The sequence below is a fragment of the Aotus nancymaae genome, unplaced genomic scaffold, assembly GCF_030222135.1.
Source record: "Aotus nancymaae isolate 86718 unplaced genomic scaffold, 86718_ANA_hifiasm-v0.15.2.pri h1tg000003l, whole genome shotgun sequence".
NCBI classification, from domain to species: domain Eukaryota; kingdom Metazoa; phylum Chordata; class Mammalia; order Primates; family Aotidae; genus Aotus; species Aotus nancymaae.
In genome coordinates, this window is record NW_026988414.1 from 45,083,867 (window position 1) to 45,109,199 (window position 25,333).

Consider the following 25,333-nt stretch of genomic DNA (forward strand, 5'->3'; position numbering starts at 1 on the left):
TCAATCATGCCTTTCCGACAGTCCCCCAAAGTCTTATCTCATTTCAGCATTAACTCAAAAGTCTATAATCCAAAGGTTTATCTGAGACAAGTCCCTTCTGCCTATTAGCCTGTAAAATCAAAAGCAATTTAGGTACTTCCTATATGTAATGTGGATACAGGCATTGGATAAATACACCCCTTCCAAATGGAAGAAACTGGCCAAAATGAAGGGGCTACAGGCCCCATTCAAGTCTGAAATCCAGTGAGGCAGTCAAATCTTAAAGCTCCAAAATGATCTCTTTTGACTCCATGTCTTACATCCAGGTCATACTTATGCAAATGGTAGGTTCCCATGGTCTTGAGAAGCTCCAGCCACTTTCACATGCTGGTGTTGAGTGTCTGAGACTTTTCCAAGTGCACAGTGCAAGTTGTCGGTGAATCTACTGTTATGAAGTCTGGTGGATGGTGGACCTCTTCTCATAGTTCTACTAGACAGTGCCCCAGTGAGGGCTTTGTGTGGAGGCTTTAACCCCACATATCCCTTCTGCACTGCCCTAGTAGAGGTCTCTATGAGAACCCCACCTCTGCAGCTAACTTCCGCCTGGACATCTGTTTCCATACATCTCTGAAATCTAGGTGGAGATTGCCAAACCTGCAGGTGCACAGTTCTTGACTTCTGCATTCCTGCAGGCATAACACCATTTGGAAGCTGCCAAGGTTTGGGGCTTGCATCCTCTGAAGCATCAAGTCCCTAGGCTGCACACAGCAAGGGAGCCCTGGGCCTAGCCCATTAAACCATTTTTCCCTCCTAGGCCCCCAGGCCTGTGATGGAAGGGGCTGCCATGAAGACCTCTGACATTCCCTGGAGACATTTTCCCAATTATCTTGGTGATTAACATTGGGCTGCTTGTTATTTATGCAAATTTCTGAAGCCTGCTTGATTTTCTCCTCAGAAAATGGATTTTTCTTTTCTATGGCATTGTCAGGCTGCAAATTTTCTGAACTTTTATGCTCTCTTTCCCTTTTAAAACTGAATGCTTTTAATAACACCCACATACCTCTTGAATGCTTTGCTGCTTAGAAATTTCTTCCACCAGATACCCTAAATCATATTCCTCAAGTTCAGAGTTCCACAAATCTCTAGCCAAGGGCAAAATGCTGCCAGTCTCTTTACTAAAACATAGCAAGAGTCACCTTTACTCCAGTTCTCAACAAGTTTCTCATCTCCATCTGAAACCACCTCACCCTGGATTTTCTTGTCCATATCATTATCAGCATTTGGTCAAAACCATTCAGTAAGTCTCTAGGAAATTCTAGACTTTCCTACATTTTCCTGTCTTCCTCTGAGCCCTCCAAACTGTCTAACCTATGCCTGTCATCCATTTCCAAAGTCACATCCACATTTTTGTGTATATGTATAGCAATGCCCCACTTTACTGGTACCAGCTTACTGTATTAGTCTGTTTTCACGGTGCTGGTAAAGACATACCTAGGACTGAGTAATTTATAAGGAAAAAGAGGATTACTGCCACTTTTGCCTTCCATCATGTCGTGAGGCCTCCCACGTGGCTGGGGAGGCCTCATGTCATGGTGGAAGGTAAGAGGCACTTCTTATATGGCGGTGGCAAGAGAGAATGAGGGAACCAAGTGAAAGGGATTTTCCTTTATAAAAGCATCAGATCTCATGAGACTTATTCACTACCACCAGAACAGTATGAGAGAAACCTCCCCCATGATTTAGTTATCTCCCACTGGGTTCCTCCTACAATATGTGGGAATTATGGGAGCTGTAATTCAAGATGAAACTTAGATGGGGACACAGCCAAACTGTACCAAATGGATAGCTAATTATAGTAGCTATTTAACGCTTTTTAATGATTACAGCAATAGCTGTGCATGGTGGTTCACACCTATAATCCTAGCGCTTTGTGAGAACAGGTTGAGAGGATCACTTGAGTCTGGGAGTTTGAGACCAGCCTGGGCAACATAGTGAGACCCTGGTCTCTACAAAAAATTAGATGGGGTTTTGCTATGTTACCCAGGTTGATCTTAAACTCCTGGTCTCAAGCTGTCCTCCCACCTCAGCATTCGAAAGCACAGATGACCCCATTTTGATTTTTAGTTGAGGTTTGTTTCTAAAGTTATGGAATAGGATTTAAGGTTTAAAGATGACAGAGAGGGCTTGGCACACTTACTTATGCACGTAATCCCAGCACTTTGGGAGGCCAAGGTGGGTAGATCATTTGAGGTCAGGAGTTTGAGACCAGCCTGGTTAACATGATGAAACCTGATCTCCACTAAAAATACAAAAATTAGCCGGTGTGGTGGTGTGTGCCTGTAATCCCAGCTACTTGGGAGACTGGGGCAGGAGAGTCACTTGACTCTGGGGGATGGAGGTTGCAGTGAGCCAAGATCCCACCATGGCACTCTTGGGCGACAGAGCGAGACTCCATCTCAAAATAAACAAATAAATGACGACAGAGAGGTTTTCACAACTTCTGCTGTGCTGCTGACCCATTGTGACTCTCCAAGGCCAGTGCCATCTCTAGCTTACTGAACTCCAACCAAAGGAGAAAGGGACTAAGTAAGGCGGTTGCTATATGGTGGCTCCTACAAAACAGACTGCTTGTACATCAACTGGTGGTAAAGCACCCAGGAAGCAACTGACTACAAAGGCTGCATACGAGAGTGTACCCTCTCCTAGAGTGGGGAAGAAACCTCATTGTTACAGGCCTGGTACTGTCGCACTTCATGAAATCAGTTGTTATTGGAAGTCCACTGATCTTCTGAATCACAAACTTCCCTTCCTCAGTCTGGTTTGAGAAATTGCTCAGGACTTCAAATCAGACCAGCGCTTCCAGAGCGCAACTATTGGTGCTTTGCAGGAGGCAAATGAGGCCTATCTGTTTGGCCTTTTTAAAGACACCAACCTGTGTCTGTCCATACTAAATGTATTAACAGTTACGCCAAAGACACCTAGTTAGCATGGAAAACATCTTTTTTTTTTTTCTTCAAGACGGAGTCTTGCTCTGTCACCCAGGCTTGAGTGCAGTGGCATGATCTCAGCTCACTGCAACCTCTGCCTCCTGGGTTCAAGCGAGTCTCCTGCCTCAGCTTCCCAAGTAACTGGGACAACAGGCATATGCCACCACACCCAGCTAATTTATGTATTTTTAATAGAGATGGGGTTTCTATATATTGGCTAGGCTGGTCTTGAACAACTGACCTCATGTTCTACCTGCCTTGGCCTCCCAAAGTGCTGGGATTACAGGTGTGAGCCACTGTGCCCAACCAGAGAATGTTCTTTTAGGAAACTGCTGTGATGGGAAACACTTCATTCTCTGAAAGAGAAACAAACAAAAAAAGAAAACCACTTTTTTTTTTCTGTTATTGGTAGTTCTGAGCTTAGATATTTTTTTGCCATAGGGGAAAAAGGTACCTGTATTAGTCAGGGTTCTCTAGAGATACAGAATTAATAGGATATATGTATATATAAAAGGGAGTTTATTAAGGACAATTGGGTCACACGATCACAAGGCAAAGTCCCATGATAGGCTGTCTGCAGGTTGAGGAGCAAGGAAGCCAGTGGTGGATCAGTCTGAGACCCAAAACCTCAAAAGTAGGGAAGCTGACAGTGCAGCCTTAGTCTGTGGCCAAAGGCCAAGAACCCCTGGCAAACCATTGGCATAAGTCCAAGGGTCCAAGAGCTGAAGAACTTGGAGTCTGATGTTCAAGGGCAGGAAGCATCCAGCATGGGAGAAAGATGAGGGCCGGAAGCCTCAGCAAGTCTACTCTTACATCTTCTCCTGCCTGCTTTATTCTAGCTGCACTGGCAGCTCATTAGATGGTGCCCACCCAGATTTAGGTTGGGTTTGCCTCTCCCAGCCCATTGACTCAAATGTTAATCTCCTTTGGCAACACCCTCACAGACACACTCAGGAACAGTACTTTGTATCCTTCAATCCAATCAAGTTGACAGTATTAATCATCACAGTACCCAAGTATATGATTGTTAGTGAAAACACAGGGGATAGAAATCAGGTATTTCCAGTTTTTCTATTTTTATTTATGTGTGAATTTTTAACAAATTAAGGAACATAAAGCATTCATGCAAGTAAAATATTTCAGTGAACAAGTTTCAGTGGTTCGACTTTATAATAATTATAAATCTTAAAATTTTCGGGAAAAAGTGGCATCATAAACAGCATTTTTGCTCTTCTTAGAATTTACTGCAAATCAACAGCAAAAATAAACAGAAATAGAAATTATTTTGGATGAAATTAGGAGATATCCTTAACTTCAAATCACTTTGGGGAGCTATTCTTAAATGCAGTGGTTTTCAAGTAATGTTGTGGCAAGATACCTGTGGAAAACTTACATGTATACAAATCTCAAAGACTCAGTGTACATTTCTCCAAAGTTAGAGCAAGAGATTCAGGGAAGAAGGAAACTTGAATATTGCTCCTTTTTTCTTTGACAATTAACTATATAGTGTATCTGTTTCTTTAAAATAAGATGGATATTGGTTACAGGTAAGATTTGGGCTGCTTGGGAATCTTAGCAAAGATAATAACTACTAGGTGTTTATTTTGGGCTGGATAGGTACTTGTTGATTTGCATTGAAGATCCTAGAGGAACGCGGTGGATTTTTTTTGTTTTGTTTTAGGTAGAGTCTAACTATGTCCCCTAGGCTGGAGTACAGTGTGCAGTCCTGGCTCACTGAAACCTCTGTCTCTTGCACTCAAGTGATCCTCCCACCTTGGCCTCCCAAACTGCTGGGACTAGAGGCGTTAGCACCACGCCTGGCCAAAGTGGTGGATCTTGAGGAAAACTTGGTTTGCTGAGGTCTGAGAACTCCTGTGGGGAAGTGGAGGAAGACAGAGAATGGGAAGGGGAAAGTTAACATGTATCTTACCTGAATATGCCTAGTTTCTTTCATTTTATAAGTTGAAAGATGGAATTGAGTGGGCTAGGTGTTTCCTGTCTTTGAGTCTGGGAGAACCTGAGAAAACTGGGGAGTAGATGTCTCAGAAAATAGTGATTTACTTCTACATTGTGGATCTGTGGAGGGAGAGATGGCTTTGCTTTCTGCCAGTTTTAGAGTCGCTACTAAACCTGAGCCCCAAGGAATTGACCGTAATGACATACATAAGCACATGCCTGAATACATATATAACATCTTTAAAGGACCTTGATATCTAGAGAGACAATTACTTGAAAGAAACAAAGCACATGCCAAGCTAAATTAAGCTGTTAGAGGAATGAACATTTGCAGGGAAAAAAATGAGCTGTTACGGAAAATCAAGTGCAGCACAAAGAATCATTCTTGGGCTGAAAAACATGATTTTTTTTAAACTAAATTCTGTAAGTTACTCAGAGTAGGGGATTGTTATCATTAAGTCCCAAATTAGATGCCTGAAAGAATGGATTCCTAAAGCAAAAATATAAAAGATGGAAATCATAAGAGAAAATAATCAAATAAGCTAGAAAGCTTTAGCATCCTCATGTATAATAAATAGGAATCCTAGAAAGGGAAAATGTAACATAGAAAGGAGGGGTAAAATACTAAATCATTAAGAAATTATCAAATAATAATATAGGAAAATAAAACAACGATAGGAAATATATTTAATAAATATAGGAAAATATTTCTGACCTGAAAAACAAATTTAAGTCTTCAAATTGAAAGTGCTCACTGAGTTCTAGGCAGGATTGCGGGGAAAAAAATAACATAGAAGCAAATTTTTTTTATAAAGTGAAGAATTTAACAGTCTTTCAGTCAACAGAACACATCAAAGAAGGAAAAGGATCAGAGTTTTCATCTGCAACAACAGAAACATTAATAAGATAGTGGAGTAACATCTTCATACAACTAAAATTACCCATGCTTCTATACTTGGTCAAGATACCATTTATCTGTTAGGTAAAAGAAAGATGCAGATAGGAAGGAATGCAGAGATGGTATGCCCATGTACTCATCTGAGGAAAATATAGTCATGTGATGCTTAATAATGGGGAATTATACTGAGAGATGTGTAGTTAGGTGATTTTGTTGTTGTGCAAATATCAGAGAGTACACTTACACAAACCTAGATGTTACAGGTTCAGTATCCTTTATTGGACATATTGGGGCCAGAAGTGTTTTGGGTTTCAGATTTTTTTGGATTTTGGAATATTTGTATATATGTATTGATGTCTTGGGGATGGACCCAAGTCTAAACATGAAATTCATTTATATTTCATATACATCTTTTTTTTTTTTTTTTTTTTTTGAGACCGAGTCTTACTCTGTTGCCCAGGCTGAAGTGCAGTGGTGCGATCTCGACTCAATGCAACTTTCGCCTCCTGGGTTCAAGCAATTCTCCTGCCTCAGTCTCCCGAGTAGCTGGGACTAAAGGCGCTTGCTGCTATGCCCAGCTAATTTTTTTCTTTTAGTAGAGACAAGGTTTCACCATGTTGCCCAGGCGGGTCTGAAAAATATGGAACGCTTCATGAATTTGCGTGACATCCTTGCGCAGGGGCCATGCTACTCTTCTCTGTATCTTTCCAGTTTTAGTATATGTACTGCCAAAGCGAGCACTCATACACATCTTTACATATACCCTGAAGGTAATTTTATGCAATATTTATTTATTAAACAAATTTTTTTAAAGGCAGAGTCTCACTCTGTTGCCCAGGCTGGAGTGCAGGTACGATTATAGCTCACTGTAGCCTCAAATTCCTGGGCTCAAGTGATCTGCCTCACCTTCCCCAGCGGCTGGGACTATAGACATGTGCTACCATCCCTGGCTCACTTCTAAATTTTTTGTAGATACAAGGTCTCACTATGTTGCCCAGGCTGGTCTTGAACTCCCAGCCTCAAGTGATCCTCCCACCTTGGACTCCCAAAGTGCTAGGATTACAGACATGAGCCATTACACCTCCAATTTTATAAAATATTTTTAATACTTTTGTACACCTGTCACAAGAAGTCAGGTGTGGAATTTCCCACTTGTGGCATTATGTTGGTGCTCAAAAAATTTCATGTTTTGGAGCATTTTGGATTTTGAATTTTCAGATTAGGGATGCTTAAACTATACCTAAGCTGTATGATAGCCTGTTATTCCTAGGCTCCAAACCTGTACAACATGTTATTGTAGTGAATAGTGTAGACAGTTGTGGTACAGTGGTATTTATGTATCTAAATCTTACCTAAACATAGAAAAGGTACAATAAATGGTGCACCTATGCAGGGCACTTACCTTGAATGGAGCACTTGCAGGACTGGAAGTTGGGGTGAATAAGTGAGTGAGTGGTAAGTGAATGTGAAGGCCCAGCTTATTACTGTACACTACTTTATGGACTTTATAAACATGTATACTGAGAATACACACCAATGTATAAAATAATTCTTTAATAATAAATTAACATTAGCTTACCATAACTTAAAAAAACTTGTATTTTTAAAAAACTTTTTGACTCTTGTAATTACACTTAGCTTAAAAAAGAAACACATCGTGCAGCTGTACAAAGATATTTGTTTCTTTATATCCTTATTCTATAAGCTTTTTTCTATTTTTAAATTGTTTTTACTTTTTAAAACTTTTTTGTTAAACACTAAGACACAAACACACACGTTGACCTAGCTTTACACAGGGTCGGTATCATCAAGATGTCTCCGGCTAAGAAGAATTTTTCAGCTCCATTATAATCTTGTTCTTTTGTTTAAAGACAGAGCCTTGTTGCGTTGTTCAGGTTGGAGTGAGGGTGGCTATTGACAGGCACCATCATAATGCACTGCCATCTCGAACTCCTGGGCTCAGGCGATCTTCACACCTCAGCCTCCCAAATTGCTGGGACTCTAGGAGCATGTCACTGTGCTTGGCCCCCTATCATAGTCTTACAGGATTATTGTCCCATGTGCAGTCTGTTGTTAACTGAAACATTATGCAATGCATGGCTTTTTTCTAATTCAAGAAGGTAGGGGAAAAGAACAAAATATACTTCAAAAAACAAAAGCATACAGATGTTATACATAGCTGTGAAGACCTGATTACTTTCTTCCTAAGATAATAAAAAGGTGAGAATATCTACTTTCACTTTCTGCTAGAGAATATGGTGGAATTGTTATATTGCATGAGTACAGTAAGGCAAGAAAAAGAAATAAAAGACATATGCATTGGAAAGAAAAAAGTAAAACTATCCCTAATTACAGAAGCATGACTATTTATATAGAAAGTTTTAAGGAATCTCCAAAACAAACAAACAAAAACCCTTCTAGAATACATATATGATAGAATAATGACCTCTGCCTCACCCAAGGGACATGCAGATTTTAATTCCCAGAATCTGAAATATGTACTTTTAAAAAACAAAAGAGACTTTGCTGATGTGATTAATTAAGTTAAGGATCTTGAGATGGGAATACTATTATGGATTATCAAGGTGAGACCAGTATAATCATGAGGATCCTTATAAGAGGGAAATAAGACAGTTAAAGAGATACTGGAAACAGAGATTAAAATCATGTGCTTTGAAGATGGAGGAAGGATCCACAAACCAAGGTATGTAGGCTGCCTTTTAGAAGCTAGAAAAGACAAGGAAGGAAGTAGATTTTTCCTGGATCTCTGCAAAAAATGCAGTATTACCTACACCTTGATTCTAGTTCTTAAGACTTATTTTTGACTTACAACCTTCAGAACTGTATGAGAATAAATATAAGTTATTTTAAGCCACTAAATTGGTGGTAATATGTTAGAGTGACAATAGAAAACTAATATAGTATACTTGATTAAAATCTGGACAGTAAGCCAAAGTTACAGATTGGTTGCCTAGAGCAATAGGGGTATTTGAAATGCTTTAAAATTTTTGAAATTGTTTCCAACATGCCAAGTAAGGTTATATCACAACCCGGATTTTTTAGTTCCTTGAAAAAAATCAGATCAAGCAACCTTCCTGGGAGTGCAAAAAATTAGAGCTGAGTGCTGCCGTTTTTTATATGACATTGTATTTCAGTACGTTACCTAGTACTTCATTTGCCTGAATGTTAAATGTACAAAATTTTTATAAAATGATACTCTGATTGAAGGGGAAAATACAGGAAGGCCAAAGGTTGGCTTTAGAAAGTTGTATCAGTTTGTCAGTTTCTTATTAACAGAGACATACAGTTCTTTTAATGAAGAAAAATAATTTCAAATATGTCTAGATAAAGCAATCTGTGATATTAAAAATACATGAAAGAATTTGATGTTTTCTTTTAGTGGGTGACCTATGCTCTGTTATTATGTTTCTTTCCTTCTTTCTTTCTTTTTTTGAGACAGGTTCTCTGTTACCCAGGTTGTAGTGCAGTGGCGTGATCTCAGCTCACTGCATCCTCCACCTCCCAGACTCAAGCAGTTCTTCCACCTTAGCCTCCCAAGTAGCTGGGATTATAGGCACATGCTACCACACCTGGCTAATTTCTGTAATTTTTAGTAGAGGTGGGGTTTCAACATGTTGCTCAGGCTGGTCTTGAACTCCTGACCTCAGGTGATTCGCCCACCTTGGCCTCCCTAGTTAAAACCCTTTTATTATAGTTTTATTTAGAAAGGACATAACATCAATAGAATTGTCTAAGAAGCTGTAAAGTGACATCTGCCAGTATGAGGTGTACATATACATGTTTATGTGTATGGTATTTAATATACCTTATGTATATTAGTTTTCTTATAACACGTTAAATATTTGAAGATACATAATTATGCACAAATGTTTATGAACAAGCTTTAAAAATTCTTAATTTATCTTACAGTTTATCTTCTCATATTGGCAGTTTTATATATTCAAATTCCATTTCTCCTCTAAGCTCAGCTTTAATGTATTTTTTTCTAGATTTCTCTTTCTACTGCTGTTTTAAGGATGTATTTTCCTACTCTTATCATACCTTAAGATAACTCTTTTCTACTACCAGTAGTAACAAGAAAGCAGTAATAAGATATTTTTGATAGTGTGCTAGTTTGAAACTTCAAATTAATCATGACTATTACAACAATTTTAATGGGGATGAGGATTAGAAACTGTGAAGATACAACATCTATAGTTTCTAAATATCATCAGTTTTTAAGTTAGAAAATTGACTTCATGTTAGTAGTAAATAGAATGCTGGTTACCAGAAGTTGGGGGGTGGGGATCACGGGAAGGGGGTGGTTGAAGAAGTTTACTTCAGTGGATAGAAAAACACAGTTAGACCGGGCACGGTGGCTCACGCCTGTAATCCCAGCACTTTGGGAGGCCGAGGCAGGTGGATCACGAGGTCAAGAGATCGAGACCATCCTGGTCAACATGGTGGAACACCGTCTCTACTAAAAATACAAAAAATTAGCTGGGCACGGTGGCGCGTGCCTGTAATCCCAGCTACTCAGGAGGCTGAGGCAGGAGAATTGCCTGAACCCAGGAGGCGGAGGTTGCGGTGAGCCAAGATCACGCCATTGCACTCCAGCCTGGGTAACGAGAGCGAAACTCCGTCTCAAAAAAAAAGAAAAACACAGTTAGATAGAAGGAATAAATTCTAGTGTTCAGTAGTACAATAGGGCTACTGTAGTTAACAGTAATTTATTGTTTATTTCAAAATAGGTAGAAGAGAAAATTTAGAATGTTCCCAGCACAAAGAAACGATGTGTTTGAGGTGATGGGTATTCCAGTTATGCAGATTTTATTATTATTCACTGTATGCTTGTATTGAAATATCACATATACCTCATAAATATGTACAACTATTATATATCTATAAATTTTTTTTAAAAATGAAAAAGGCGAGGAATGGTATTGTCACCCTAGGGAAAACAAAATGAGCAAATTTATATTTTATTTCAGGTTGTTTGTATTTTATTTCAAGTTGTATAGTTTTGTAGTGTTTTAAAACTATTAGGGATTGTGACAACATTTGTAAAATTACACATTAAGACAAAATTGCCTAACAACAGAAACACTTTTAAGTAAATAGGTAATATGGAGGCCTGGAATTAGCGTGTTGACTGATCGGAGATGGGCTGGAAAAAAAAGTTTTATTGTAGTTAAAATAGCACTAAAAATGAGAACAGGTATTAGTTTGGCTCGTGTAATGTTCTTTAGAATGTGCTTACAATGAAATTTAAGTCTTGAATAGCACAATAAAATAATTTGGATTGAGATTTTATATATAAAGAATAAAAGTATAAATACTGTAGGGAAATCTTAGCAGTTTTAAAATTGCTTTCTCTAAATATCTTTATGAATTTTAAATGAATGTGTTTTTATTTAGTGATTTTGAGGGAGATATTAGTGAAAATGACGCTGTAATTTCCTACAGATAATAAACAGTATTGAGATAATATCATAGTTCTAAAAGATAAAGAAATTTTTAAAATCTAAGTTCTCAAAATAAGTTATACCATAAAGTAGGTTCTTTTTCTTTTTGAGGCAACTGCTTACTTGTCACCCAGGCTGGAGTACACTGGCTTAATCACAGCTCACAGCCCAAGTGATAAGTGATCCTCCCACCTCAGCTTCCTGAGTAGTTGGGACCACAGGCATGAGCCATGACAACCAGGTAATAGTTAAATTTTTTGTAGAGATGAGGTCTCCCTGTGTTGCCCAGGCTTTGTCTCAAACTCCTTGGCTCAAGGGATCTTTTTGCCTCAGCCACCCAAAGTGCTGGGATTATAGGTGTGAGCCACTGTGCCTAACCAAAGTAGGTTCTATATGAATGTTTTGGAGCTGTTTCTAGCCACTAATCCTTTCTTAGCAGAGGATAGGTGTGTTCTAAATTAGTTACCAAATTATAATTTCAAATGATTGACTTAAAAAAAAGAAGACACTCCTAAATAGGTCTTACATTTAGGCAATATGTATAAATGAAACCATTTTATGTCCATGAGGGTATTTAAATATATATTCTTTAGGGAATTGTTTATAATGTGAGTAAATCTTTGATAAGAATTATTTTTAGGGGATGGTGGCTTATGCCTGTAATATGAGCACTTTGGGAGGCTGAGGTGGGAGGATTGGGTGAGCCCAGGAGATTGAGGCTACAGTGAGCCTTAATTGTGCCACTGCACCCCAGCCTGGGCAACAGAATACACACACACACACACACACACACGCACACACACACACATTTATATGCATATATATACACACACATATATATACACGTATACATGTGTAAAATATATGTTTATGTGTGTATATCTGTCTATTTAAAATCTCCATTTAAGTTGCCTGTTTTATAAATCTGAAATATGAGTGCTTTTGTTTAAAATAGAATGCATGTGTATTCTTAAAATGTAAATTGGTTAAAAAGCAAGTTGGTGTCTTGTAGTTACTAGTTACTAATTAAAGTGTACTGGTTACTAGCATACTAGATTTTAGTACCTTGTAATAGTTATGTTTCTTATGTAGTCTGCAACTTATTCCACCCTTCAAAGCAGGAGTTTCCTGTATACTGCCATTTATGGTCAGGGTAGGCATTTAGAGAAGATAGAATGAAAGAACACAGTGCATAAATGTAGGAGGTTTAATGACTGCTTTTGCAGTAAGATATTTATTCTTGAAAAATACTGGCTATTCCTTTGGCTTGATCAGTTTTCTTATTGAGAGCAGTAGAGTTACATGTATGACCAATCTTCTGTTGCTGAACCCTAGCAGTGATATGTGGTAGAACTCTTGCTGTTAGTCTAATAAATTTTAATGAGTATATACAGTTACATAGTCAATCCAGTTACATAGCCCAATTGAAAGCCAGAGATTAGCAGCGGCATTAGTTTTTTTTTTTTTTTTTGTGAGATGAAGTCTGGCTCTGTCACCCAGGCTGGAGTGTGGTGGCATGATCTTGGCTCAGTGCAACCTCTGCCTCCCAGGATCAAGTGATTCTCCTGCCTTGGCCTCCCAAGTAGCTGGAATTACAGGCGTCCACCACCACACCTGGATAATTTTTGTATTACAATAGAGACTGGGTTTCACCATGTTAGCCAGGCTGGTCTTGAACTCCTGCCCTCAGATGATCCGCCCACCTCGGCCTCTCAAAGTGCTGGGATTACAGGCATGAGCCACCATTCCCGGCCTGCATTAGTTTTTCTACTGAGCTATTATAATACAGCTACAGCTGCTCACCATCTTTTTTTTTGAGACAGAGTTTTGCTCAGTCACCCAGGCTGGAGTGCAGTGGTGCAATCTTGGCTCACTGTAGCCTCTGCCTCCCAGGTTCAAGCGATTCTCCTGCCTCAGCCTCCTGAGTAGCTGGGATTACAGGCGTGCACCACTGTGCCTGGCTGATCTTTGTATTTTAGTAGAGATAGGGTTTCACCATGTTGGCCAGGCTGGTCTCTAATTCCTGACCTCAGGTGATCTGCCCTCCTCGGCCTCTCAAGGTGTTAGGATTACAGACATGAGCCACCGTGCCTGGTCTCTTTTACTTTTAGTAAGGGAAAAAAACATTCATGTCCTTTTTGATGAATCGGAGCTGTCCAGTAGGTTCAGCTCATGTCATTAAAATACTAAGAATTTGAATTGTTTCAATTTAAGTGACATATATTCCATGAATATGTATGCATAAATAACTTTCAGAGGGGCAATGGTATTCAGCCAAATGATAACCTCTCTCAGTAAGTGTCAGCAAAACTGAACTTGTTGGGAATAAGAGTCCCCCTTAAACTGCTATTAATAAACTTGAATGCAATAAAGTATTGGAGTAAAATTTACTGTGCTCTGGAGAACTGCATTAATGGGCAGCATAAATCTGCAGTACATACCTAAGGAAATATTTTTATCAAAAATATAGACCTGATTGTGGGTGTGGTGGCTCACTCCTGTAATCCCAGCACTTTGGGAGGCCGAGGTGGGCAGATCACTTGAGGTCAGGAGTTTGAGACCAGCCCTGCTAACGCGGTGAAACCCCATCTCTACTGTAAATACAAAAATTAGCCGGGTGTGGTGGCACACACCTGTACTCCCAGCTAGTTGGGACCTGAGGCAGGGGGATTGCCTGAACCAGGGATCAAAGGTTGCAACCTTTGATTGAGATTGAATCTCAGTGAGCTGAGATTATGCCATTGCACTACTCCAGCCTGGGCAACAGAGCAAGACTGGATCTCAAAAAAAATACACACACACACCCTGAGATCTAGGCCTCTTGGGAATTATCCACTTGGGAAATTGATGTGTGATTCAGACAACTCAGATAACCACTCTGGAATGTTATTGATTGTTCTGTAAGTTACTTATTTGCTTGTTTAACTCTATCATAGAGATTTTTTTTTTTTTCGAGACAGAGTGTTTCTCTGTCGCCCAGGCTAGAGTGCAGTGGTGTGATCTCGGCTCACTGCTACCTCTGCCTCTCGAGTTCAAGCCATTCTCCTGCTTCAGCTTCCTGAGTAGCTGGGATTACAGGCGCGTGCTACCAATCCCGGTGAATTATTTGTATTTTTAGTAGATAACAGGGTTTCGCCATGTCAGCCAGGATTGTTTTGATCTCCTGACCTCGTAATCTGCCTGCCTCTGCCTCCCAAAGTGTTGGGATTACAGGTGTGAGCCACCACACCTGGCCCATAGATAAATTTTAATATACAAAAAAGACAGTAGTACCATGAACCTTTGCATACCTATTCATTATGTCCCTTCCATATTATTTTAAACACCCTTCTTTCAGTTTTTCTAATCTGATTACTTTGAAGCAAATCTTGATATAGTTACTTTTAAATGGGAAGCAGATAGTCACCTTTCCAGAATCTATAGAACTTTTCCTTAGAATGGGAGAGCATGAGCTTGTCAGAAACCCCAGGTGGGATCTTCAATTCAGTCAGGTGGTATGATTGGCAACTGTTTCCCCGTGGGGAACTTTGAGGGACTTGGGAAGCATTGTTATCTGCTTTTGTAGCTGCCTCTGCATTAAAAAAAAAAAAAAAAAAGTTATTCTTTCTATTATAGAAACCTAATTTTTAAACTGTATCTATTGTCATTTTCCCATCAGTCAATTTACTGCCTCATCCTGCTGCTCAAGCACTGGTTTAGATGATTAGCAGGTATTTTTCCTTTTTTTTACTCTTTCTCTGTCACCTTTTAAAAAAAATGGAAGTTTTTCTTAAACACTTAACCCTGATTCGTTTTATTAATTGTTCTTTTCATTTCATTTCAAAAATAGATTCACTGATGTTCACAGTGTTCTAAATTGGTTGTTAATGACTACTCTCTAATAATGCCCATGTACTTCTCCCACCATTTAAACTGTTTGCTTACCAAGAGTGACTAATCTCTTTTTCCAAGGCAATTATTGTAATTGTGTAATTTAGTTAAATATGTAAACAGGTTAATTATTAATAAGAAAAGAGTAATTGATTAAGTTATTTTGAGTTTGGGAAAACTCAAAGTTGGGTTGCTAAAAAGTTACTCTCAATTAGCTGTAGCGAAACAAAAGATCTGGAGGGGCATTTTGTAAATATAAATGAGTTTTTTTTTTTTTTTTCACATTCAGCTTTTTTCATTTTAACTAAGCCAAAACTAGAAATGTCAACAATTATTTATGAGAGTAGGATGATATGGAACTGTATTCCATGAATTTGTATTAAAGGTAAGGCCATGGCTCCATATCCAAAGATTGGTGAATCAAAGATGTGTTTTTAATTTTAAGTTAATCAAAAATGCTCAAAATTACATACTTAACTTTAAAAATGTTTTTTCTGTGTTAAATTTTTCTTTCATGGAAGTGACATTTTTCTGTCTGACTTAAAGGAATTTCACTGTATTAGTTTTTATTTTGGTTTGTTTCATGGTTTTTTTTTTTTTTTTTTACTTTTTATTATGAAAAATATCAAGCATATAGAAAAGTAGAAAGAATAGTGTAATCACTCCCATATACCTGTCATCTAGATGTAACAGTTATCACAGTTTTCCATGTTTGCTTCATCTATTTTCTTATAGTATTTTCAGTATTTTACAGATGTTTTAAATCTAATTTTTTAATTTTAATAATATTTGCCTGTGCAGTCATATCTTTATAAAACTTAACATAATTAGCAATAATTCTCTAATATGTGATATTCATTTCATATTTAGATTTTCCCAGATGTTCCCAAAGGGTTTTTTACATGTGGTTTCTCTGAAGCAGAGTACAAGCAAGAGTACACTTTGCATTTAGTTGTTCTCTCTCTTAAGTCTCTCTTAATGTAGAACTGCGCCTACCTTCCTCTTACCTCTTGTTTGTATTTTTATTAATAATTGAACTTGCTGAAGAAAGTAGGTAAATTGTCCTGTACGGTATCTCACTTGTTGGCTTTATCTGATTGTATCTTCATGGTGTTATTTGACTTGTTCTTATATCCTTTGAGTTTTCTTGTAAGCTGGGATTTATTCACTTTTTAAAATTATAAATGCGTTAGTTTCTTATTGCTGCTATAACAAATTACCACAAACTTAGTGGTTTCAAACAACATATATTTATTCTCTTATAGTTCTGGAGGTCAGAAGTGAAAATCAGTTTTTCTGGGCTAACGTTAAGATGTCAGCAGGGCTGGTTATTTCTGGAGGCTCTGAGAGGAGAATTCATTTTCTTGCCCTTTTCAGCTTCCAGTCGCTGCTTATATTCTTTGTCTTGTGGCCCCTTCCTTCATCTTTAGAGCGTCTCACACCATTCTCTGTTTCCAGGGTGACATTGCTGTTTCTTCTGACTCTGATTTCTCTTACACCTTATGAAATGATTATTGTGACGACATTGGGCTCACCAGAATAATACAAGATAATCTCCCCATTTCAAGTTGCTTAATCACAATCACAAAGTTCTTTTTTGCTTTTTTATTAATAATTGAACTTGTTGAATATAAGATAACATTCACAGGTTCTGGGGAATTAGAATGTGGGCATATTTGGGGGCTGTTATTCAGCTTAGCGTAATAAAGAATAGTATGAAGCTGAACATAACTCTTGTTGACTTTCAAATAAAGCAAGGTTGAATGTACATATGTAATAGATAGATAGATAGGTAAATTCAAATAGTACACAGGTTTAAAATGAAGATAAAAACCTTTCTGTTTCACTTTCTGATCTCACCACATCCTCCTTTTATATTTGTTCTTTCTCCAAAGTGGTACTGTACTTCTAAACCTTTTTTATGTCAAGGACCCTTGGAAGTCTAGTGAAGCCTATGGATTCTTTTTTAAAATGATGTTTGCTCTTTTTTTTTTTAATTTGTGGATTAAAATAGAATCAGAAAGGAAATTAATATTAAAATAGTTAATATTAAAATATTTTGCAATGTGGTGATGTGCTTCTTATGAACATATCAATAAGATCTAGCAGCAGTTCTAATAACTTCCATAATTTTAAAATATAGTAAGTATAAACAGTATTTTGGATGTCTGCAACAACTATATTATGTGAAAATATGTGTGATTTCTAAAGGCGATAGAATCACAGATACGCTAAAACCCAAAGAAAATGGATTCTAGTGAAAATACAGGTGTAATTTTCCCTCTGTCTGTGGTAGGCTAAAGAAAATCTCCCCACATAGTCACATCTTAATCCCTAGAATCCATGAATGTTAGTTTATATAGCAGAAGGGACTGCAGATATGATTAAGTGGGATGTTGAGATGGGAAGATTTTCCTGGATTGTTTTGGTGGGCTCTTATGCAGTCACTTGCATGTACCCTTATATCCAGTATCCTTACATGAGGAAAACAGAAGGATATTTGACATAGTCTTTGAGAAGACTATACGATAGAAGCATAAGGCAGCTGAGTCAGAGATGTTGGCTTTGGAGATAGAAGAAAGGGCCTTAAGGCCTGGGAAACAGTGTATTCTGCAGAGCAGCGATCCCCAAACTTTTTGGCACCAGGAACTGGTTTCATGGAAGAAAATATTTCCACCAGGGAGTATGGGGGGAGGATGATTATCAGGATGAAACTGTTCCACCTCAGATTATCAGGTATTAGATTCTCATAAGGGGGTTGCAACTTAGATCCCTGGCATGCGCAATTCGCAATAGCGTTCGCACTCCTATGAGAAAATAATGCCTAGGTGGAACTCAGGTGATAACGCTTGCTTGCCCACCACCACTCACCTCCTACTGTACGGCCTGGTTCCTCACAGGCCATGGATTGGTACCAATCTGTGCCCAGGGGTTGGGGACCCCTACTATAGAGCATCTGGAGGGATTGTCACCCTGCCGATACATTGATTTTGGGTCAGTGATAGTGATTTTGTACTTCCAGCCTTCAGAATTGGGAGAGTATGATTTTTGTTGTTTTTAAGTCAGCAAGCTTGTGGTAGTTTATTACAAAATGCATAGGAAACAAATACATTAGGCAAATTCACAAATTTCCTGAATTCAATCCATACATCTGGTGGTAAGGAGGTGGAGAAGGTCCAAGGATCCAAGTTAAGGTCCATGCTTCAAAGGTAACCACTGTTAACCTTTTCTTGTGTATCCTTTTATTCAGAAATATTATACTAGAGTGAATGTTTGTCCTTATGTATTATCTGTTATTTAACAACTTATTTATTTGAATTATAAACACATATACATAATACAAAGATTTTAAAAGGATATAGTGAGAGTAAGTCTCTCCTTTTGCCATTACCTGTTCTTTCTTCTTTAGGCAACCACAGTAAACCAGTTCTTGTGTATCCTTCCAGGGATATTGTATACATTTACATATATATGTATAAATTTTCTTATCACACAAATGGTAGCATATTGTACAAACTATTCTGTGCCTTTTCCCATTTATTTTTTCCATATAATAATGTCTTTCTCTTGGACTTTGTCCTATCCAGTACATATACTTATGCCCATTTACTATTCCATTGTATAGTATAGCAGACCATAAACAGTCTCTCATTAGACATTTAAACATTTTATTAGTGGACATTTAAAGTTCTTTACTGGCTGTATGTGGTGGAACACGCTTGTAATCTCAGTACTTTGGGAGGCCAAGGTGGGCAGATCACTTGAGGTCAGGAGTTTGAGACGAGCCTGGCCAACATGGTGAAACCCTGTCTCTACTTAAAATACAAAAATTAACTGGGTGTGGTGGTGTGTGCCTATAATCCCAGCTACTAGGGAGGCTAAGGCAGGAGAATCACTTGAATCTGGGAGACAGAGGTTGCAGTGAGCCAAGGTTGCGCCGCTGCACTCCAGCCTGGGCGACAGAGTGAGACTCCATCTTATAAATAAATAAATAGGTAGGTAAGTAAAGTAAGTTATTTACTGTCTTTTGTTAGTACTATGAAATTTTCCTAGGCCTCAGTTTTCTCATCTGGAAAATAGAATCCTACCTCATAAGATTGTTACGATGAGTAAATGAGAAAATGATTGAAAGTCTTTAGAACTAGTACTTGCCACGTGGTAACATGGAAAAAAATGTTACTGTGTTTGTTTTGGAATTTTTACTTGGAATCGTAACAATGACTGTTTCTAAAATTCTACTTTATACTGATGAGTATTGGGGATTTTTCCCTCCATTACTTTTATGCTACACAAACCTAAGGAAACCAATAAATTTGTTCTTGTTTTTTTTTTTTTTTGAGTTGGAGTTTCACTCTTATTGCCCAGGCTGGAGTGCAGTACATGATCTCAGCTCACCTCACCCTCCTGGAACCTCCACTTCCCGGGTTTAAGTGATTCTCCTGCCTCAGCCTCCCAAGTAGCTGGAATTAGAGGCATGTGCCACCACGCCTGGCTAATTTTGTATTTTCAGTAGGGACAGGTTTTCTCTATGTTGGATAGGCTGGTCTCGAACTCCCGACCTCAGGTGATCTGTTTGCCTCGGCCTCCCAAATTGCTAGGATTACAGGCATGAGCCACTGTGCCCAGCCAAATTTGTTGTGATTTTTAATCTTTACTATTGCTTAAAAAAGTCATTGGTATGTGTCTATTTTTTTCATTTATTACAAAAATAGTTTAGGAGAAAACATATTTGAATGTATAAAAGGATTTTTCTCACAATTGAGATCAATTTGTCTTATTGACATTATTTTCTATAAATTCAGTTCTCTTAGACACCTATAAAGAGCCGACTGTGCTTTTGGTTTGGTAAAGGATCATAAAATGGTTATCTGGACAACACTTAACGTTCTCGTATTCTTTGTAAATTGCTATTAGGCTATAATGTATAGAATGTTCTACATAACATAATAAGTTTATGCAAAATAACCATTTTTCATAAAATTTTCACAGACAATATTAATCACTGGTAATATTGTGACCTAAAATGCTAGATAGCGTTCCACATTTTAAAACCTGCATGTTTGCACCTTTAAATGTCTATACAAAGTAATCTAATGCTGATTTTTGAAACTGGAAAGGACATGAAAACATAGTAATATAGGGATAGAGCAAAGAGGAGATATACTCACCTCTTTGTTTCCCTTTAGTCACTTTAAAATAAACAGAGCCCCCTATTTAGGAAATTGCCTATTCATAAAATCTTGGAATTACGGGGTGGGGGGGCAGTTTACATACAGTGAATTCTTAGAGAATCACGGGACAGAGGAAACACTAGGGTGTGGTAACTGATCCTTTGATTTATATTATTTGAGCAGAGGAAATGTGGAGATAAGGTTTCCTTCAGCAGGTATAGGGTTAAATTTTGCTATCTGAGGAAGGGGCTTGATGAGGGGCACAATAGAGATGTGAATTGATTTATTTGCCATTATTTCACATGTGGACAACTGGATTTTTTGAAATCCACATTTAGAAATATATTTTTAACTTTTAGGAGTTCATATGTGTGGTTGTTCTTTGTTAAGTTCCACAGATCTCCCCCAGTGTATTACTCTTGAACTGTAAGAAAGGATGGACAGTGGATAGCATGTAGGGGTAAAATAAAATAAGTTGGGCTGATAATGGTTTCAGAACTTAAATCTCAGTGGTAAGTATAGGGCTGTCTTGTGATTCAAGGCCAAGCTTATAAATTAAGCTGCTTTAAAGGAATGTTGGAGATAGAAGTGAGTTAGAAATGTAAAAATAGAGCTGGGTGAGGTGGCTCATACCTGTAATCTCAGCACTTTGGGAGGCCGAGGAGTTCAGGGACAACTTGGGCAACAGGGCAAAATACCATCTTTACTTTAAAAAGTTAGCCAGGCATGGTGGTGCACGTCTGTAGTCCTAGCTACTTGGGAGCCTGAGGTAGGAAGACTGCTTGAGCGCACCACTGCACTCCAGCCTCCTGGAAGACGGTGACAACCTGTCTCAAAAAAGAAAAACTGGCTTTTTTTTTTTTTTTTTAAATTTAAACAGAAGCACAGAGATAATTGCAAAATTCTTAACCTCAACTGGCTTTGGCAGTGTGTTCCCACCCTCTCCCCACTCTTCTCTTTCTAGTTGTTTATAAAATTCTTCCTTAGTTTTGAAGTGTTTGATAGAAATATTGAAATGTCATTTAAACATAAATTGGAATTTCTTCAGTTTTCCTAATTCTGACACCTAGTATGTCTTACCATCTGAGAGTAGACAGTTTTTATTTTCATAAAACTAGACATAAAAAGACATGTACACATAATTTTCTTACAATTTAAGACATTTCCTTTTTGTAAATATCTTGTCTTTTATGCCATTTGTTGGAGATCTTTAAATTGTATTGGAGAACTTTGTACCTATAGTTTGGTTGTAAAAGTACATCTTGTAAAAATTAGCTAGTATAGATTTAAAATTTTCAAACTATTGAAAACTTTCTTGGATTTTTTTTTTCCTTCAGGTAAAACTGACGTGAAAGCATCTAGCTTTTCACTTTTCTGCCACAGGGTGGTGTACAATACTTACTGTCTGAAATTCTGTTTGGTGACTTCAACAGCCTAATGGAACCCAACTTAGAATATTGTAAAAGTTCATTTTGCACACTAAAATAAATTGTTATGAGAGAAGTTAGTCCTTATAGAGGTGTCCAATTTTTATTTAAGGGGCTATAAGGGGCTTTCATATTGCATTATTATCAATTAAAACATTTGGAAATACTTTCAGACTTATTACAATGTTGTAATAATAAGAATAGTACAAGAAACATCCATATACCCTTTATCTAGATTTACTTATTGACCTTCTATCCTATTTGCATACTTCCTTTTTATATATGTATATTTTTTAAGGAAACATTTGAAGCTAAGTTATATACATCATGACACTTTTCTTTATATGTTACATTGTGTTTTTCCAAGGGATATTCTATTATGTAACCATAACAATATCAACTTGAATAAATTTAACATTGATATAATTCTTTTATCCAGTCTCCTGTTAGTATTTCAGTTTGTCTTTTGACTCAGTAATGTCCTTCACAACATTTTCCCTACCAGTTCAGCAGTCTCAGGTCATTTATAACATTTAATTGTCTTGGCTCTTTAGCAATCTTTTAACCTGGAATAGATCCACAGCCTTTGTATTTTATAACAATGACATTCAACTTTCCTTAACAGAACATTACTCATTTCCATTTTGAGTTTGTCTGGTGATTCTTCATAATACAGGTTGTAAATTCTTGGCTAGAATATTATATAAATTATGTTGTATCCTCCTTAGAGTATTACATATATCCATCCTCCTCTTATTGGTGGTGTTACATTATATTTTGAAGTTTTTTTTTTTTTTTTTGTCAGTTCAGATGTATATGTTTAGAAGAATAATTAAATGCAATTCTAGGATGTGTAAAAGCAAACATTTTCTCTAAAGGAAGATACTTAGACTAATGCTCCCAGTAGGTAAAATGTAATTTGACTGGAAGATTTGAAGTAGCACATTTTAACTTTAAATTTTGCAAAGCTCTTAATGTAGTATACTGGCATTTAATCTGTCCCTGGATTGCCAAGGATAATTGTTGATATCCTCCTTGGGACCTGCCAGTCATTGTGGTGAACAAATAAAATCTGAGTAGGTGACATTAGACAAAAGTCTAACTGAGACATCTCAATTATAAATTTCTAATGTCATAATTAACAGCAAAGCCAAATAATGTTGTACTCTCTGAGTTTGGGCTTGTATTAGTGCAGTTTTAATACAAAACAAGCATATAAATGCCAGATGTGCTGACCGGAAAGAATATTGTAAACTTCTGAAAGAAATGATCACAAGTCTTTTTTAATCCTATGGTTTTTTGATGGATTTGTTACTGTTAATGAATGGATACAATTTTGTGAGTAGGAGAATTTCCTAAATATTTCTAGTATGTTAGCCTTAGAATGTGTATAAAAATTCTCAGAAGGTAATAGAGATACCTATTTTGAAGAAAATGGTCACATAGCTCATTTGAATATTTATAATTTCTTGATCTTTTTGCTGAAAAGTATAATATTAATATTAAGATGGTATAATGCTAAGAAAGCACATTAGTTTGCAGCTCTGTTCTGGAACATAGTGAAACTTTTTTGTATGATCTTACATTTAATCCTTTTACTTTGATTACATATGTATATTATGTATAAAATATGTATTTCCATATACTATAGACATCAAAGCATTTGAGGTATGAAATTAAATGAATATAAAGTAATTTGAATGCCAAAATGCTCATTAAATTTAACAGTTGAACTTGAAAAATTATTGGATACTGCTGTGAGTTGTGATTTCTCCTATCAGCTATCCTGCAGAGTATGGTAGGGAGAAAAAATTACTTCCATGTTCCTTTCAGGTTTGCCCCTTGATTTTACAAATAAGTATACTGCTTAAATTGCTAGTAGTTTGTAGCTGCTGCTTCTGAAACTTGTATACATGTTTCTGAGTTTTCATAGTACACCGAATGATACCCTGGGGGCTTAGAAGAATTCAGCCTGTCTTCCCTAGTGCCTAACTTAATTCTAGGAACTTGAATAGTAAATATTATGTGATTGAATATAGTTTTAAAAGTTGATCTCATTTTTGTTTCCCAGGCAAGATGTCTGTATAGATTCTACTTCATCCATGAGAGAGAACAAGCAACCTGAAGGTTTGGAATTAAAACAAGGTATGAATCAAGTACTTGATTATTGTATAAAATTTACCTGAAGAATAGAAGCATTTTACCAATAATAAATTTTCAGTGTCTAACTCACCCCATTTTACAGATAGAGGAAGAGAGCAATTTATTTGGTCAAAAATCAAAAGTGTAAAGAATATATCCTTTACTTCATGATTCTTTTAGCTACGGGAGTGATTATATTTTGTGATGTATAATTAGTTACAGATGCTACCAGGAAATGTTTTATCATTTTGAATAGTTTTATTTCAGTAATTTATATATCCTCAGCTGCAAGACATTGGAGATATGTTAACTGGGTAGCTTTGGGTTGTATGTGGAAAAAAAATCAGTAAGTTTTGTAAGATAACTTTTCCCCTGGAGGTATTTTTTCCTTGTTTACTTTCTTTCTTCCTTATTTATTGCTTTCTTGTTTTTGACATTACCAGCTAGCAGAAATAAAGTGGTAACTTTAATTTATTCAAGCCAAGTACATCAGTAGGGCTAATCTTTTAAATGTCTTTTTTGCTTCTTTTATCTCTAGTAGGAAAAATTGAAAGTAAAGTAAGTTTTTATTAGTTACTCAAATGCCAGCTCACATTTGTTTCTGATAAAATTAATTCAGAGCAGTAAGAATTTGTTGCAGCCAAGAAGATTAAGTTATCTATTATGTAATCACCTAATCTTTGATGGCTTAGAATACTTTCTCTAAAATATGAGTCATACGAACTTATTTGGTAGAGAAAAGCAAGTCATTATTTAGGCAGAATTTTTTAAAAAACTATGCTTAATTTAAAAAGTGGAAAAACAGGTTAGATAATGAATTTAGTGATTTGTTCAATTTATGTGTAGAGAGAGCAAAATCTAGATTTTCCGTAATTCTCATTTATTTACTGTAGGATTTATGAATATTTCTGATTGTTTCGAAAATTCCTACTGCTTTTCAAAAGTCCTGTTGTGATAACCTCATATCCAGCCAGCCAAAATCTTTGTACTCTGACTACTTCTGAGAACCCCCGTAAACTCAGATTCATAGTTTGGCATTATTTGTCATATATAAATACATGCTAAACACACATTATTTTTATCTAATATAATCATAATTGTATTACCTTATACCTCGTATAATCAGATTATGCCTCATGTATAATTAGACTACACTGCTACTGTTTCTTCTTTGTTTCTGCTCTTTGTATTAAATGAATAGGCAGTATGGAGGGTATGCTATTAGATCATCTGAGGAAAAGAGAATGTTCTATAAAGGGTACGAAAAGCTAGAATGGGCTGGTTGATTTCCAGTTCCTAGGAAAAGAGGGAGACCACAAATTAGCCAATGTTACCTTGTAAGAAAACGTTTTTCTGTTCTCATGTTCACACACTCAGAGTTCTTTAGAACTGTCTTCCTGGTGTCAACAGCCTGTTTTGCTGTGATTTCTTATGAGAA

At 37.0% G+C, this 25,333-nt stretch overlaps 1 protein-coding gene and 1 non-coding gene across 2 annotated transcripts in view; one reads left to right on the top strand and one right to left on the bottom strand.

Moving 5' to 3' along the window:
* The window catches only part of CAAP1 (caspase activity and apoptosis inhibitor 1), a 59,825-nt gene that overhangs the window by 16,841 nt on the left and 17,651 nt on the right, over nucleotides 1-25,333 (top strand). The window contains exon 5 of the mRNA XM_012454632.3: nucleotides 23,825-23,898. Coding sequence (XP_012310055.1) covers nucleotides 23,825-23,898 — 74 coding nt within the window. The remainder of the gene's footprint in view (nucleotides 1-23,824; nucleotides 23,899-25,333) is intronic.
* On the bottom strand, nucleotides 6,455-6,561 carry LOC135277276 (U6 spliceosomal RNA). The gene has a single exon (XR_010344893.1). It is a non-coding gene; the product is annotated as a U6 spliceosomal RNA (small nuclear RNA).